Here is an 18079-nt window from a genome sequence, read left to right on the forward strand (position 1 = left end):
GATAATAGCTAGCCTCTAAATGGCGAGAAGGTGTTTCATCACAAGTGAGGACATAGATATTTTCTATCCAAGATTAAAGTACAACAACAATGTAAATATATCTACCAGATAGATGTACATCATGCCTTCAAATAAATAATCTAACTGTTATTAATCCCGGTAAGCATGATTGGAATGTTGGTGAGTTTATCAGATAATTTAAACCCAAACAACCACAAGCCGCAGCTTATCCACCTTAAATCGGTATTATATTAGGAATGTCTCTAAAACACCTCTAAAAAATTTAATAGTGAAAATTGTAATTCATTACGTACATCATAAAAATATTTGAGGTTGTAGGCCTAACTCTTTACTGTATCCAGTCAAAATACATAAACTGCAATGAACGTAAATAACTTATTTCTTACAATGTAAATTGAAAATGATGTGGATTTTTACCCTCTTTCTTTCATTATTCTCTGCCTCCATTTCAAACTTGTGTATTGCCACTGTGATCGACAGTGACTGGGAGAACTTCGCCCAACTTTCACGGCCTGTAACATAGCCACAAAGTCACTGTGGTTGCATAGCATACGCCGTGCTCATCGCCTGACAACCTGCCCACTTACAGTGCTGAGTGCCGGGACAGAATGCCCAGCATGAGCACCTCTGGTGTACTCTATCCATGCATGCTTACATGGTTATGTCACTGCTCTCCATTCATGCCCTATTCATATATGGTGCCCTTAAGTAGAATAGACTATTGTGGATATTATGAAGGAAAAGAATGATGAAATCAGACTTCAAAATACCTCTTAATAATTTTCTAACGCTAATCTCAAACTATTACTGCTGGCCAAAAAGAGTCTAATTCCCAGCTCTATAACAAATTTTAAGAATATATTTTTTTTTTTTTAATGTAGCAACCTCAAACTAATAAACTGACTTTAATGGCCATAGGATCTAACCTACTAATGTAATTAGTATACCTGACTTCAACTGAAGAATGAAATTTTAAGGTGAATATTTATTCTTTTTCAAATTAATTAACTTCCAGAGAAATAAAGTAAACTCGTGTCCTCATCCCGAGATGCTGGAGTTCTTTTCAGGCACACCCCCAATGGAGGTCAGCTGCATGTACCATTTCAACTACATACCAGCCGTCCTACCATTCTTAAATTTCTGGCAGTACCAGGAATCAAACCCAGGCCCCGAGGACAGCAACTAATAATACTAACCATTATGCTACAGAGGCAGACACTTCCAGAGAAATAAAACATTATGCAACAGAGTTTTATTGGTCTGATGCACTTTGCACTTTGTATGCAACTTCATTGCTCTCAAGAACATTTCTTCAGTCATCTGTGTATAGGATTTTTTTTAAAAGATTGCATGGTTGGTGAATAAATAAAATGAAATATACTTTTAACCGATCTCTTAAAAATAAAAACTAATTCCTCCGAAACAATGTCTTATGCAGTGGTAAATATATAGGATTAAAGAAATAGCTGAATGTGCATTTTGGATATTTTCATCATCAGCAGTAAAAAATTTACGAATATTTTGTAAAGAATAACACACTAAAAATCAAGTTGTCTACAACAAAAAAATTTAAATTTAAGAATGATAAGCTGCTTTTAAACTTACCATCTTTGTGGTGACAGCGGGCATTTTGTACACACCAAGTGCAGTGATCCAACCTCAGCTTGTTGGCCACAGAAGACACTTGTTCAGTGCCTGCAACACGAGCCAAGCCAACAGAAGCATTACCATGGATGAGACATGAGTGACAGTCTCCAAGAGCAGGACACACTCCAGGGCAACGAGTTGTCTGAAGGTTAGTTGTACAGTTAATTCCCACAGTTCGTCCATAACACACTTCATCAGCAGAACACCAACCACACTCTGGGTTAGCTGTACATTCCATTAGGCTGTGATGTCTGCAAGAAAGTATTAGCTTCAACATTACAGTATTGAGCAGATTGACAAAAAAAGGCATCCATGCTTTTCAAAATCATCTTAATAATCATACAAAAGAACAGGAGAAAATTAAAACATTAGTCAAGAATCTACATAACCAAAATACTGTCAAAATGTCAAAGTAACATCTGCATTCTAAATTATTTGCTAAGTATCAATGATGTGAAATTAAAAATTATGTATCCAGACTAAGGACCTAGGCACCAACACCTATGCACCCCTGATTTTTCTCCCTAACCTTCATAACAAGTGAGAACCTTATTTCCATACCAAACAAGAGGACAAAAATTCTCCATACAAACTGATAGACCACCACCCACTTTTATCCTCGCCAAATGTAATTCTACACCACTGTTCATGTTAATTGGCATCACAAAGCTTTGCTAGTTCATAGAAAGTTCCAGGAGGAACTTATCAATGCTCATCACTTTGTAACAAACTGTTCCATCGTACTACAATGCTCAGCAGATATTATACTGAAAGGTAAAAGTTTCTTTGCAAGCTTTACACTCTTTGGTAATGGGACACAGTATGATACAAATTTCAGGGAAGCCAGGACAAGATTCATCCTTCAGAGAGAAAGCTGTTCCAAGACCAAGTCTTTGATGAGTGGGTTGATGTTCACAACGTGGGTATTGAATCCTTTGATATTTTAGATTATGACCTAACAGTTATAAATTAATGTTACAAAAGCATTCTTTGGCAACAATCTAGACAATTCTATGTACTATACCATTATTTAGAAGCTTTAAATCCACTTCTACATTTTACAATAGACATATATAAGCAAAATTAACAATTTATACAATGAATCCTCCTGCATCAGATAGGAAGAAAATCAGAAAAAAATTTAATGAATGGGAATTGTTACATATGAATAGTAACACAGTAAAGGTTTCCACCTATTCAGTACTAATATGTATTTACAATGTTATAAATTACATGGAACTAGTTTCGACCCACCTAGGGGTCATCATCAGCCATATTAAAACATACATAAGTTTTTGTCGAATCCTAAAACATGTTATTTTTAACTGTGATAATCGTATGGATTTATAATTTATAAAGTGAAGTTTGGTAATGAGATGAGAAATGTTAGTATGGTACAGGTGAGTAGTAAATAATAATATATATACAAACAAGTTTGGAATAAAGATGGAACAAAGTACAAGTGGAGTGCTTAGAGTTGTAAAAATATAACCTCGTAGATGTCAGTAGTCCTCGTACTAAAGAATTAATGTAAAATAACACATATAAACATATATACAAGTATGTACAAAGTCTGGAGAGTAAAGAGTGATACTCTTTTAATGTCGAGTCGGCTTGACACTGATCACTTAAGCGGAGAAATTAGGCATTTGGTGTATTAAAGCTGTGTTGATCGGTTGCGTTGTTGATTGTTGGACGTGAAGTTATTTTTGAATTTCTGGTTGAGAAGAAGGTGGAAACTGCGCGTGGATATATTGATTCTCAGTTCTTAGCGGAAACCAAATTGGACCTGTTTAAATGGAGAAAGTTGGTAAAACCAAAAAATGGAGATAGGAAAAGGTTAACATAAAGTGAAAGGACGCTTACCTCGCGCTGCGGTGTGTGTAGTATAGCTGATGGTGTGCGATTGGTGGCGGGGAGAGAAGTGTGGGCAGAGAGGAGGGCAGGCGCGTGCAGGTTAGGAGGGGGTTAGGTTGAGGTGAGGTGGGGGTGGGGAGCTACACACACCGCAGTGCGAGGTAAGCGTCCTTTCACTTTATGTTAACCTTTTCCTATCTCCATTTTTTGGTTTTACCGACTTTCTCCATTTAAACAGGTCCAATTTGGTTTCCGCTAAGAACTGAGAATCAATATATCCACGCGCAGTTTCCACCTTCTTCTCAACCAGAAATTCAAAAATAACTTCACGTCCAACAATCAACAACGCAACCGATCAACACAGCTTTAATACACCAAATGCCTAATTTCTCCGCTTAAGTGATCAGTGTCAAGCCGACTCGACATTAAAAGAGTATCACTCTTTACTCTCCAGACTTTGTACATACTTGTATATATGTTTATATGTGTTATTTTACATTAATTCTTTAGTACGAGGACTACTGACATCCACGAGGTTATATTTTTACAACTCTAAGCACCCCACTTGTACTTTGTTCCATCTTTATTCCAAACTTGTTTGTGTATATATATTATTATTTACTATTCACCTGTACCATACTAACATTTCTCATCTCAATACCAAACTTCACTTTATAAATTATAAATCCATACGATTATCACAGTTAAAAATAACGTGTTTTAGGATTCGACAAAAACTTATGTATGTTTTAATATGGCTGATGATGACCCCTAGGTGGGTCGAAACTAGTTCCATGTAATTTATAACATTGTAAATACATATTAGTACTGAATAGGTGGAAACCTTTACTGTGTTACTATTCCTATGTTATTCTCAGTTCAGTACGGACCAACAACATGAAATTCATAACCCTTGATGATGTAGCCTACCAGGCAAAACAGAAAGCCTTTCAATATCTAGGCCTAAAATTACAGATAGCCAAACTACGCAAAGACGTCGACTTCCTAAAACAATGTATATCACTTAACTTGACACCTAATTTTCTAAGAAGCAATAAAAAGAAACATCGGATTTCACCTCAAACCATCAAAACTCAAAACAAAACCAAGAAAATATGGTTAAGAGACGAAATTCAATTCTTGCACAGAAAGAAATCTTTTTTGAATCAGAAATTATATGACACTCACCTCGCAGCAACTAAACTACTTTCAAACGCACAATGGACACTTTTCTACCAACAAGAAGAGAACAAATTATTCCACGAACTAGCCAGAAAACAGTCAAACTTGGAGAATAAACTCAACAGGCTAAAAAACTCCCAACTACATAACATTCAAACTAGAACCTCCAACAGAAACACGTTTGATTGTTCGCAGCTTCATCCAGCGGTCGTAAATCTATCAAACACGCCCTTAAGTGATATTGAACACTCGACTTTATCCAAAGGACCGAAACACAACTGGCCCAATTTGAACAGCCTCAACATACCCGCTACTATGATCACAGAATCGGAGCTAGCCATTAGCAAAATGCCGGAAGATACGCAAAATGAGGTTAGAACCGATGTTAAAAGGAAACTGAACAATATCCTCTCCAACCTAACCAACCCCGCAAATAAGCTCAATAAGAGAAAAAATAGCTGAACAAAAGCGCATATACGCCCTCAAAAAGAAAATTAAAGACAACAAACTCATCGTAACCAAAGCTGACAAAGGCAATGCAACAGTTATCATGGATAAAAAAGCATATATTGAAAAAAAAAAAAAAAAATTTTCACAGACAGCTCATTTTCCATAATCAAAAAAGACCCCACCCAAAAAATTCAAAGACTACTTAAACAAACTCTTGAAAACACTTCATTTTTATTTACTGAACAGGAAAAATCCAAACTCATACATATGAACCCAGGACTCCCCACTGCTAAAGCTCTCCCCAAGATACACAAAGCTGGAGTTCCCATCCGCCCAATTATCAACTATAGACCAAGCCCCTTATACAAATTATCACAATTCATCCAACGTTTCTTAAGAAAAAATTATCAATTTTTATCCAAAAAGTCCATTAAGAACACATCAGAGCTAGTAGAAAAACTTAACAATTTCAATTTGCAACCGGATTACTCCATCCACTCTTTCGATATTGTGAACATGTACCCAAGCATACAAGTATCAAAATTAATTCCAATAATTAAAAACAATTTAAACAAAAACAGCCACTTAAGCAAACTAGAGACACAAGACTTTATCACAGTATTAAACTAATCATCAACAACAACTTCTTCACTTTCGACAATGTTATATATCAACAAGACGGTTTGGCAATGGGGTCACCGGCCTCAGGCATCTTGGTAGAAATATACCTGGACTTCCTCGAACACACCAAAATTGACAATGAATTTGGAAACATTCTCTTTTGGGCCAGATATGTTGACGATGTCTTCGTATTCATGAATGAGCAATCAATTAATGCCTCCACCACCCTCTTAAAACTCAACACTATTGATTCTCATATCAAATTCACACTAGAATCCAAATCAAATCAAAAAATCAACTTCCTAGATTTAACTATCACTAGAAACTCAGATTCTTTCAGTTATAAAATATTCAGAAAACCTACTCAAACAGCCTCCACCATTCGCCAAGATTCAGTGCACCCTCAGTCCCACAAACGAGCCACATACAACAACCTAGTTCACCGAGCCTTCAGCATACCTATGTCCAAGAAAGATCTAAAGAACGAACTTAACACAATTCGTGGAATTGCAAAATACAACGGCTTCAGCAATCATTTTATAGAAAGGATAATCAATAAACACAAACATCGCCCTAAAACTACCCTCAAAAAAGAAGTGACTAAACCTCTAACATTTTCCACCTTCACGTTCAACAATGATATCTACAAGTTAACCAACATCTTCAAGAAACAAGGCGTTAAAATAGCCTTCAAAACCAACAATAAGAACACGAACGTCTTACACAATACTTCACACATCAACAAGACCAGCAGTTTTTTAAAATCAGGAGTTTACAGGATCAAATGCAACACCTGTGAAAAATCCTACATCGGACAAACCAGTAGACACTTCAATACCAGATACCACGAACACACTAATGCAATAAAATACAACAGGTTTTCAGCCATCGGCCAACACATGCATGATTATAACCACAATTTCACCAATATCGAACAGGACATGGACATCCTCGAATTAGCAAACAAGGGCCCTTTACTCAACATAATACCAGATGAATGGAGAGTTGCTATAGTAGCCCCTGTGTATAAAGGAAAGGGTGATAGACATAAAGCTGAAAATTACAGGCCAGTAAGTTTGACATGCATTGTATGTAAGCTTTGGGAAGGCATTCTTTCTGATTATATTAGACATGTTTGTGAAATTAATAACTGGTTCGATAGAAGGCAATTCGGTTTTAGGAAAGGTTATTCCACTGAAGCTCAACTTGTAGGATTCCAGCAAGATATAGCAGATATCTTGGATTCTGGAGGTCAAATGGACTGTATCGCGATTGACATGTCTAAAGCATTTGATAGGGTGGATCATGGGAGACTACTGGCAAAAATGAGTGCAATTGGACTAGACAAAAGAGTGACTGAATGGGTTGCTATATTTCTAGAAAATAGATCTCGGAGAGTTAGAGTAGGTGAAGCTTTGTCTGACCCTGTAATAGTTGAGAGGGGAGTTCCTCAGGGCAGTGTTATCGGACCTTTATGTTTTCTTATATATATAAATGATATGAGTAAAGGAGTGGAATCGGATGTAAGGCGTTTTGCGGATGATGTTATTCTCTATAGAGTGATAAATAAGTTACAAGATTGTGAGCAACTGCAACGTGACCTCGAAAATATTGTGAGATGGACAGCAGACAATGGTATGTTGATAAACGGGGCTAAAAGTCAGGTTGTGAGTTTCACAAATAGGAAAAGTCCTCTCAGTTTTAATTACTGCATTGATGGGGTGAAAGTTCCTTTCGGGGATCATTGTAAGTATCTAGGTGTTAATATAAGGAAAGATCTTCACTGGGGTAATCACATAAATGGGATTGAAAATAAAGGGTACCGATCTCTGCACATGGTTATGAGGGTGTTTAGGGGTTGTAGTAAGGATGTAAAGGAGAGTGCATATAAGTCTCTGGTAAGACCCCAACTAGAGTATGGTTCCAGTGTATGGGACCCTCACCAGGATTACCTGATTCAAGAACTGGAAAAAATCCAAAGAAAAGCAGCTCGATTTGTTCTGGGTGATTTCCGACAAAAGAGTAGCGTTACAAAAATGTTGCAATGTTTGGGTTGGGAAGAATTGAGAGAAAGAAGACGAGCTGCTCGACTAAGTGGTATGTTCCGAGCTGTCAGCGGAGAGATGGCGTGGAATGACATTAGTAGACGAATAGGTTTGAATGGCGTCTATAAAAGTAGGAAAGATCACAATATGAAGATAAAGTTGGAATTCAAGAGGACAAACTGGGGCAAATATTCATTTATAGGAAGGGGAGTTAGGGATTGGAATAACTTACCAAGGGAGATGTTCAATAAATTTCCAATTTCTTTGAAATCATTTCGGAAAAGGCTAGGAAAGCAACAGATAGGGAATCTGCCACCTGGGCGACTGCCCTAAATGCAGATCAGTATTGATTGTATTGTATTGTATATAATGGAAAATTACTACATACACCTAGACCAATACTTCAACGCCAGTCACAATCTCAATGAAATCTCAGAGAAACCCAACACACTCTTCGATATATTCATCACTTTCCTCAGAAACAATAATGCAGCCAACCAAAACTCAATCCTAAGTCTAATCAAAGGTACTTTTCCGAGACAATTACCCTTTCTCCCGCACCCTTCAGCCCCGCCTTAAAAGCTCCCCGCCCCCACTCTTCCTAACCCCCTCCTAACCCACACGCGCCTGCCCTCCTCTCTGCCCACACTTCTCTCCCCGCCACCAATCGCACACCATCAGCTATACTACACACACCGCAGCGCGAGGTAAGCATCCTTTCACTTTATGTTAACCTTTTCCTATCTCCATTTTTTGGTTTTACCGACTTTCTCCATTTAAACAGGTCCAATTTGGTTTCCGCTAAGAACTGAGAATCAATATATCCACGCGCAGTTTCCACCTTCTTCTCAACCAGAAATTCAAAAATAACTTCACGTCCAACAATCAACAACGCAACCGATCAACACAGCTTTAATACACCAAATGCCTTATTTCTCCGCTTAAGTGATCAGTGTCAAGCCGACTCGACATTAAAAGAGTATCACTCTTTACTCTCCAGACTTTGTACATACTTGTATATATGTTTATATGTGTTATTTTACATTAATTCTTTAGTACGAGGACTACTGACATCCACGAGGTTATATTTTTACAACTCTAAGCACCCCACTTGTACTTTGTTCCATCTTTATTCCAAACTTGTTTGTATATATATTATTATGTACTAATCACCTGTACCATACTAACATTTCTCATCTCATTACCAAACTTCACTTTATAAATTATAAATCCATACGATTATCACAGTTAAAAATAACATGTTTTAGGATTCGACAAAAACTTATCTATGTTTTAATATGGCTGATGATGAACCCTAGGTGGGTCGAAACTAGTTCCATGTAATTTATAACATTGTAAATACATATTAGTACTGAATAGGTGGAAACCTTTACTGTGTTACTATTCATATGTTATTCTCAGTTCAGTACGGACCAACAACATGAAATTCATAACTCTTGATGGGAACTGTTAGTTACAAAAAGGATACTAGACACGGGACAACTGGTTGATGTCGACTTTGATATGCTATTTGAATATCAACAAACTCCCCATATAAAATAATTTCTCAGAAACTGCATTAGTCAGCAACCAATGAATCGACGAATGTCATTAATACTGTATCCACTACATGAACGCAGTGTCTGAGAAAATAATGGTCTCAGTGCCGACGTGAGATGGCAGTAGGCTTCTTTCATTAGTACACCCACAGAAGTGCTCCTTGTCTTATTCTGCATTTCTTTGTTGAAGATGGTGATGATGATGCTTGCTGTTTAAAGGGGCCTAACATCTAGGTCAATGACCCCCATATTTCTTTGTTGCTGCCCAACCATCCGTTGGGGATCGTCTCTCTTTACGTCTACTGCTATAATTGACCATATGTTGACTGTGCCACGAGATGCTAATATTAAGGAATTAATACTACGTCTGTGAGAGACTACTGTGATATATGTGAGGAATATGTGCACTACAATAGGAAGTTTTATTGTCCTGTGATTTAACTGTGATTAGTGAAAACTGAACGTGGAATGCAAACATAGATACAAACAATATTTTATGTATTCTTATAAGTGTATTACATGATTTTAACATATTTTTTGAAGTTTCAGTGCCTTAAGAACATTATGGAATGTTAAATCACTGATGGAGACCACAATAATCTGCTAAATCAACAGGGAACATTACCAGGGTGATACTTTGCAAGGATGAGATAAGCAGAATGTGAAGACCTCAGACCCATGAGTCCATTATACTTCTTACTTAGTTGTTTGAATGTAGATTTTTTTTTTTTTTTAAGTTCTCTTTACAGGAGTGTTTTAATGTAATTTCAACATCACCCTAGGCAGAATTAGACAATTAGTGAGCAATTTGAAGGAGAAAATTGGATCTTCTAGATGTTAATCATATTAAATTTTGAATTGAAGATAGTTTTATCTTTCAGAATTATGATATGAATAATTTGAGAAGAATAAAATCTTCTACGATTAATTTGAATACAAATTATTGCAGAACGGTATTATGCAGGCTTCAAGGTACTGAAAGTCATTAAGAGTAACCTTATGCTTAATGAGAAGAGCTAATACTCATACTATGGGAGGAATAATATACATTAGAAGTAGAACTGTGCTACAGATCTTCTAAAGCCAGCCAAATGATGATGATGATGATGTTATTGGCTTTATGTCCCACTGATTACTTTTACAGTTCTTGGAGATGACAAGGTGCCAGAATTTAGTCCCTCAGGAGTTATTTTACCTGCCAGTAAATCTACCGACACAAGGTTGACAGATCAAAAATTAACTGTATGGCTTTTCAGGCGTTTGCTCTATTAGCCAGCATTTCGTCTTAGGTCTGACACTAGACTCTTCAGAGTGGGATGTGTCAGACCCTACCCACTGATGCTGGGGTGTATGCAGGTGAACTTATCAGAAGCCTTATATTAGGCACAGTCTGATAACTGCATACGGGAGACAAGACTCCACAATGGAATTAATGCCCACCTAGCATATATGCTCTATTGGTGGAAAAATATCTAATTCCCTCCATGGGAACTTGGAATTTCCACAAGGTTGACATGCGAGCACCTTCAAATACCACCAGACTGGGCCACCATCAAACCTGCCAAGTTGGGGTCAGGAGGCCAGCGTCTCAACCACCTGAGCAACTAAGCCCGGCCCAGTAAAATGAAATTCTAAAGTGGTGTTCATAAGAAATGCTAAATTAAGATACAGTAAGATATACAGTAGATATGTGTATACAGTGCCTGCCCCGTGGTGTAGGGGTAGCATGCCTGCCTCTTACCTGCAGGCCCTGGGTTCGATTCCTGGCCAGGCCAGGGATTTTTACCAGGATCTGAGGGCTGGTTCGAGGTCCACTCAGCCTACATAATTACAACTGAGGAGCTATCTGACGCTGAAATAGAGACCCCAGTCTCGAGAGCCAAGAATTGCGGCCGAGATGATCCGTCGTGCTGACCACACGACACCTCGTAATCTGCAGGCCCTCGGGCTGTGCAGCGGTCGCTTGGTAGGCCAAGGTCCTCCAAGGGCTGTTGCGCCATTGGGTTTGCTATGTGTATACAGTATTTATAGATAGGGATATTATGTGAGGGGGTGCAATTCCTCTAATATTATATGTAGATAATGAATATTATGACCAGACCCGTACATAAATAGATATTGCATGCAGTCTTTGTGAATAATACATGTTACAGTGTCTTCAAATAATGAATTAAGAAGAACTGGATTATTATACAACATCGTCCTAGAGATAAACTACAGGTTATGTGATGTGGCGCGTAGGAACTGCGAGGGATATTATGACTTGTGTTCTTGGATATGATTATATGAGAACCATGATGTTATTGAACTGTCCACATTATTTCAACCTACCCAAATGAAGATAGAAGCATAGCTAATGTTTGAACATCTTCATACTCAGTTGAGTGAGCATAAAATTCTTCTCAATAAATATTTATGTGCATGAGCTTGAAGTAGTGGTTGAAATTCTTTTTACAGGTATACATGAGCCACAAGATACCAGAAAGTACAGCTGATCCTCAGAAGTATTTTATGTTATTTTAGGTCAACATTATTATCTACTGAGATTAATGGGGAGTATATCTTTGATATAGTAGATTGCATGTGTGATTTGCATGTTCTACAGCAGTGACCACCAACAGGCTGATGTGTGACTTCAGAAAGCCCATATGACGTAAGAGCGCAGAGTGGCAGGCACTTCACTCAGAGTGGGACAAAGGGACCGCCTCACTTTGTAGTAGACATGTGCTGTGCCGTACATGGTGGTGTTAGTAGCCGTACAGTACACTACATAAGCACGGATGAACCAAGCACATCACAGTGCGACAAGCTATCTATGCCTCCGATCTTTTTATCTTTATGGGAAGAAAACAACTATCAGTTTCAAAGATGCACTGAAAAAAACAAGTTTAGTTTGTATTGGAAATAAAGTTGCTGTACAACTATTCTACTTCATAAAGTTACGTTACAATACAATGAAGTATGTGCAGAGAAATATGTACAGCACATACCGTATTGTACTACCCACAGCCCTAGGCCTTCCCCTACCAATGACGTCATGTTTCCCCTCGCCCCTCTCGCCAGCACTTCTCAGGTACTTCATTCGCTGTCCAGGCAGAGAGTGTGTGACGAGTAAATTGACGTCACAATTACAAGCAGTTGGTTGACCCTATTCCAGAGACGTACTGTTGAGAGTTAATGTATTCTGACCACAGATACTTCAGAACCACAAGGAACTAACTGTATATGAAGCAGAAGTATCTCGTAACACAATTCCTGAAATGCTAACTATGGCTCTGAATGAAGATGGGTGTGATCAAATAGAAAATGATGACTTAACTAGAGGAAGGAAAACTACACAATCACTGCTTCCTACCAAAATAGTCCAGAATCGATCTCTGTTTACACTTCTTATTTCTTATGACCTCTATTTGTTTTTCAAGCATATAAAGGTTATGAAAATTATTTCCTCCCACAGATACCTGCGTAAAACATCCACTGCTGCACTTGCATCAGAACTGGTAGGCATCACTTCACTGTCTTCCTCTGCTTCATCACTGTCACTGGTGGGAGACTCGGCTGCTGTTTGCTCAGCAACCAACTCCTCCACACTTCTTTCCTCTGCAGTGATCACAGAATCATCTACCCGAAGAAAATCTTTAGTAGTGCAGTCTGACTGCAACATTCTCCATACATCAGGTAGCAGGCCTTCTTCTTTTTCCTCTTCTGGCAGCTGAGATTTGGCATGATTCTTAAAAAATCCTGCTTTCAAGAAACAATTTGAGATGGTAGTCTGCTTCACAGCTTTCCAAGACTTCGCAATGAAGTGAAACGCATCTAGGATTGACACTTTAAATGATGATGGATCCTTTCCAGCATCCATAAGGAATAAAATTTGCTGCACCAGGTTCTTCCTATAAAGTGACTTAAAGGAGTGAATAACCCATAAATCCATAGGTTGTAGATTGCTTGTGCAGTTAGCAGGAAGAAATTCTAACTGCACATTCCTCAAATTAACATCCATGGGATGTGCAGGACAACGGTCGATGAAAAAGAAGGATCTTCCTATTTTGGGCACCCATTTTTTAATCCAGAGCAATTAACTGCTGTCGGAAAAGATCTGAGGTCATCCACGCTTTACGGTTGGCATCGTAGGCAGTAGGTAATGATCGCACATTCTTGAAGCAACAAGGCTTTTTAGATTTCCCTATCACATAGGGGTGGAGCTTCTCAGAGCCATCAGCATTGGCTCCCAACATCACTGCGAGCCTCATCTTGCTGCGTTTCCCACCATGGCATTTATCTCCTTTGAATGCCAAAGTCTTGCTGGGCAACGCACTGAAAAACAGTCCAGTTTCATCTAGGTTAAAAATGTTCCTTGGTTCGTAATCCTTGGTCAGGTCCTGCAATCTTCTATCGGTCCATTCTTCCACAGTTTCATCACTAACTGCATTAGATTCCCCACAAATAGTTTTATAAGTTAGGTTATAACTTTTCCTTTTCAATGCCAAGAATGTTTGCCACTTTAAGTGCCTTTCCCATAAATTGGAATGCCTGTTTGAAGTTTCAAACCAACTTTTTACAATTTATTCCATTTTCACGTATTTGCAGTAAGACGCATACTTCCTTTTCTTGGAGTTTGGTCCGCATTCTGAAGCACTTGATGTAATGCTTCCTCTGTTTTTCACAACTGTATTCAGCGTGGATACAGGAAGTTGCAATTTGCATGCCAAAGAAATACGTGTTCCGCGGTACAAATCAACCTTTTCTAACATTCAAACTTTCTCATCCGTAGTGAAAGTTTTCTTTCCTTCTATTTTTTCCATTATTAGCAGGAAAACAATAAAGCGATAACAAAGAAGGATTAACAAATACACACGACAGGAAAGGAAGATCGCGGCAATTCACTCTGACCACTCGACTCACATAACAAGAACATAAAACGTAACGAAAAACAAAAATACAGTAAATGTGACGAATAAGCGACAATAACTTTAACAACTCCAACAACAAACGCAAGTGTAAAACAATAACCATGAAATAACGAACTTGAGCAAGACAAACACTGAATCAATTGATAACGTCTCCTTTTGGCTTATACTGTACTTAGCAATAGAGCAAACATCTGATATATCCTTCTTCTCCTTCTCCTTTGCGGTTTTGTTAATTCAACTAGTCGGACTTCTTCTTCTTCTTCTTGAAATATTAATGAGCACTTCATCGTTGTCGGCTTTGAAAAAAAGGTTTGGGACATAGTGGAAAACACCTGATATCAAAGATTGCACTGCATTGGTTACACGGAAGTTCAATACTGAGAGTTCTAAGATATATTATAGACCATGGTTGTTTGATTTGGTCGTCATGCCATGGTTACTCAAAGCCTTTTAGGTTAGTTGCGACGCCATTTTACCTCGAATTTTTTCCTCTCGAACGGCCTGTCGTGACGTAAATGGGGGGAAGCATAAAATGTCGCAAACGTAAATTTGAGGATTTTAATACATTGTGAGCATAGGAAATCTCAGGGGACCAACAAAAAATGTTGTAAAAGACGGGAAAACGTAAAAGCCGGGAACGTAAATCCGGGGTAATACTGTAATAGGGTCTGAAAGTGAGGAAATCTACACATCCATACACCTTACGGCCAAACAATTTTTCTTCTGTCGTATGTGGTCATTTCTCTTTCGCTGTCTTCTTTTTTTATTTTCTACATTATTAATATTTGTTGAGTAGCATTCGAGCAAAATAACTAATTAGTACAGAGAGTGGGTGAACACTGACATGTAAAGGAAATTAAGATGAAGACAGCTACTGTTACTGATTAGCGGTGACATGAAAAATGCAGATGGCCAATAAATATTTTTGCACCTTAAGTATTTGACCTCACCACACTAGCATAAGGTTAAAAATAATCAAATAATTAACCCTTTGGCACTCAGTCTATATGCAGGTGTTTGCTCGAAGACACTCAGACCAATTTTTGTAATTTTCTAAAGCAAATTACAAAAATTCAACACGTAAAGAGTTTAACACACATTAAAATAAAATTTATCACACTTATACATGAAACTATGAGCATTTTAGAAATGAATATACCTTAGACGTATTGTTATTGGTTAAGCCCAAAAAAAAATATTAAATTCTGAAAATAAATTTTTAAAAATAAATGATTGTTTTCAATGACAGATAAATTAGATATTGTTGCGTCTTCCTTCTTCACTTTTAGACGTGGATGAAAGAACATTTAATTCTGAATAATTTGATATCAATATGATGTGTGTGCTACAATTCACTCATGAAGCATTGCACAAAGTTATTCAGTGTACATGTAACGGTCATCGATGTCAGGGCCTCGCGGTCCGATGCACGGTGAGCAGTTACGACCGTGTCACTTCCCACATAACGGGAATCACTTTCGGCAAAAGAAGGTCATTATTACTGTCTAAATCATCTGAAAATTCATGGATATCGGCCTCATTCGGCCTTGAATATAGCCTAGCCATTACTATAAAAAGATGACGCAAGCACGTGCAACAACGGAGTTATGAAAAGGAGTAAAATTGTAGTTTACGAAGTGCATCGAACACAATATATACCAAAGAAACGAAATAAACTATAAACAAAACTCATAGCAAGATCAACTTGTTGTATTCATAAGCCATTCAAAACAGATCCACGCAATAACAACTTCAAATAACCACAAGATAAACATTCACGGTCAACAGATTTCATTTGTCGAAAATAAAAATATTTTGTAGGGCTGGTGGATATATCTGTTGAGTTAAACGCAAATTCAACGCTTTAATGTACCATCACGATCAACTGTTACGATTTAACAGCTACGCAAATGACCAAAATCCGTAAATAAGACAGAGCCGATGTATCGGCGCTGTGAGCGTTTTTGCCATAACCTCTCGCGCCGATAGATCGGCGCGCTGAGTGCGAAAGGGTTAAGTACTTGAATTTATGAATAGCTCCCTAATACTCTTCTTTTTTTTTCACAATATTTGTTAACTCTTACAATAATGAGGAGAAAATGGGGAAGAATTTCTCACCTGTTGCATATCTGCTCAGGTTCAAAAGTCTCGCCATCACGGCTGGCTAACATAGGCGGCAAAGTATAAGCCAACAAATCAGAATTCACATTTCCATGATATCCACCGACAATAAGCAAAGTGTTACCACCTCGAACATCAGCTGCATGGGCAAAAACTCCCTGTTGTTTAGGATAGCGATACTCATGACCTACAACAACAACAACAACAACGATATGAACAATATTAGGGCTTGTAATAAGAAAACTATAGGTAATAAAAGAAGATGATGATGACGATGACTTGTTTAAAGGGGCCTAACCTCTTCTAGATCATTGGCCCCAGTAATAAAAGAAAGGATGTAACAACCGACATATAAAAAATGATTAATTTAAAAAACTGTTAAGCACTAAAATAAAAAATATTGATACAGATAATGAGTAATGTAAGGCTCTACCTTTTTCAACATTTCCCAATATTTCATGGCTCACCCAGGTATGGCAACCCAAATGGTACAGGTACATGTGATTGTCATAACAGATCTCTTCTTTGTTATGACGATGTGAATATCCTCCAAAAACAACCAAGTAATTCCCTGAAAAGATAAAGATGACGATAATAATAAAATTGTTACCTACACGTAAATACTAGACAAAAGAGGGTAGTTGAATATATCAAAAAACATAGTAAATAATTGGCACTTAATTTACTGGAGGGAGAATAACTGCTGTTAGACTGTGCCCATAATGTTTATCAGCTGCAGAATCAACAATGAATTATTATTACTGTTACGTGCCCATGTGACTGTCAGCCCTGTTTGCAGCCCCCTTTGGTATTTCCTGGAAAGAATGAGTGAGTCAGACCGGCGACCTCCCAGCTGGCCTGAGGTCATGTGCCAGCATCTCCTATTGTGCTTTACGCCTAGTGTCTCTGTGGACTTTTTGGAAGGCAAAACTAGAATGCTCCTACTCCAGACACACCCTGAAGATTCTAGGGCTTCATCAACAAGCATATGAAGACAGGCTTGCCATGAATGGAGTTGTCAGTGTAGTGTTTTCGGAACAGAACAGTGAGTGTTGAGAGTGTGTTGTTGTGATGAAGTGTTGGAGAAGCTGTTGTTATCACAGTGTGTGTCTCGTAGTATTGTTGGAGAATTGTGTTGAGAGCGTGTCATCATGAGGGGTGTTGGAGAGTAGCTGAACTGGTGCTGTTATTGTTGAGTGATAAGAGCTGAGTAGTTCACTGTGTGTGGCAGTTACATGAGTTATTGGCAATGTTTGAATTTGAGCCAAGTATACAGTCATCGTGCACTGTGACAGCCAATGCCTGTGTATTTGAAAAACTACAAGGCTGTAAGAAGTGACGGGTGCATGCATACATACAAAGCCAAGAGAAAGGTTAGATCTGTCAATCAATATTACGGAGGGATTCTCTGTTCCAGGTAAATACCAGCTAGCTGGAGCAGTAAGTGTTGATAAAGTGTCGTTAAGGTGAAGTGTTTGAACAGTTGTTGTATGGTAGTATTGTCGAAGAGCAGCGTTGAGTGCGTGTCATCGTGAGGAGTGTTGGAGAGTAGCTCAACTGGTGCTGTGTTATTGTCGAGTCATACGTGTTAAGTAGTTCAATGTGTGTACTGCTGCAAGTTATCAGCCTCATCTGGAGTCGTGTTGCGATAGTCAACGGACTT

The 18079-nt window shown here is 38.1% G+C and overlaps 1 protein-coding gene across 1 annotated transcript in view; it reads right to left on the minus strand.

Moving 5' to 3' along the window:
* Window positions 1–18079, minus strand: part of Megf8 (multiple EGF like domains 8) — a 461373-nt gene that overhangs the window by 358250 nt on the left and 85044 nt on the right. The window contains exons 8-10 of the mRNA XM_067145403.2: window positions 16850–16987; window positions 16414–16603; window positions 1627–1919 (exon numbers count right to left, since the gene is read on the minus strand). Of these exons, the coding sequence (XP_067001504.2) occupies window positions 1627–1919; window positions 16414–16603; window positions 16850–16987 (621 nt within the window). The remainder of the gene's footprint in view (window positions 1–1626; window positions 1920–16413; window positions 16604–16849; window positions 16988–18079) is intronic.

This window comes from Anabrus simplex, chromosome 4 (assembly GCF_040414725.1).
Source record: "Anabrus simplex isolate iqAnaSimp1 chromosome 4, ASM4041472v1, whole genome shotgun sequence".
Taxonomy (NCBI): Eukaryota; Metazoa; Arthropoda; class Insecta; order Orthoptera; family Tettigoniidae; genus Anabrus; species Anabrus simplex.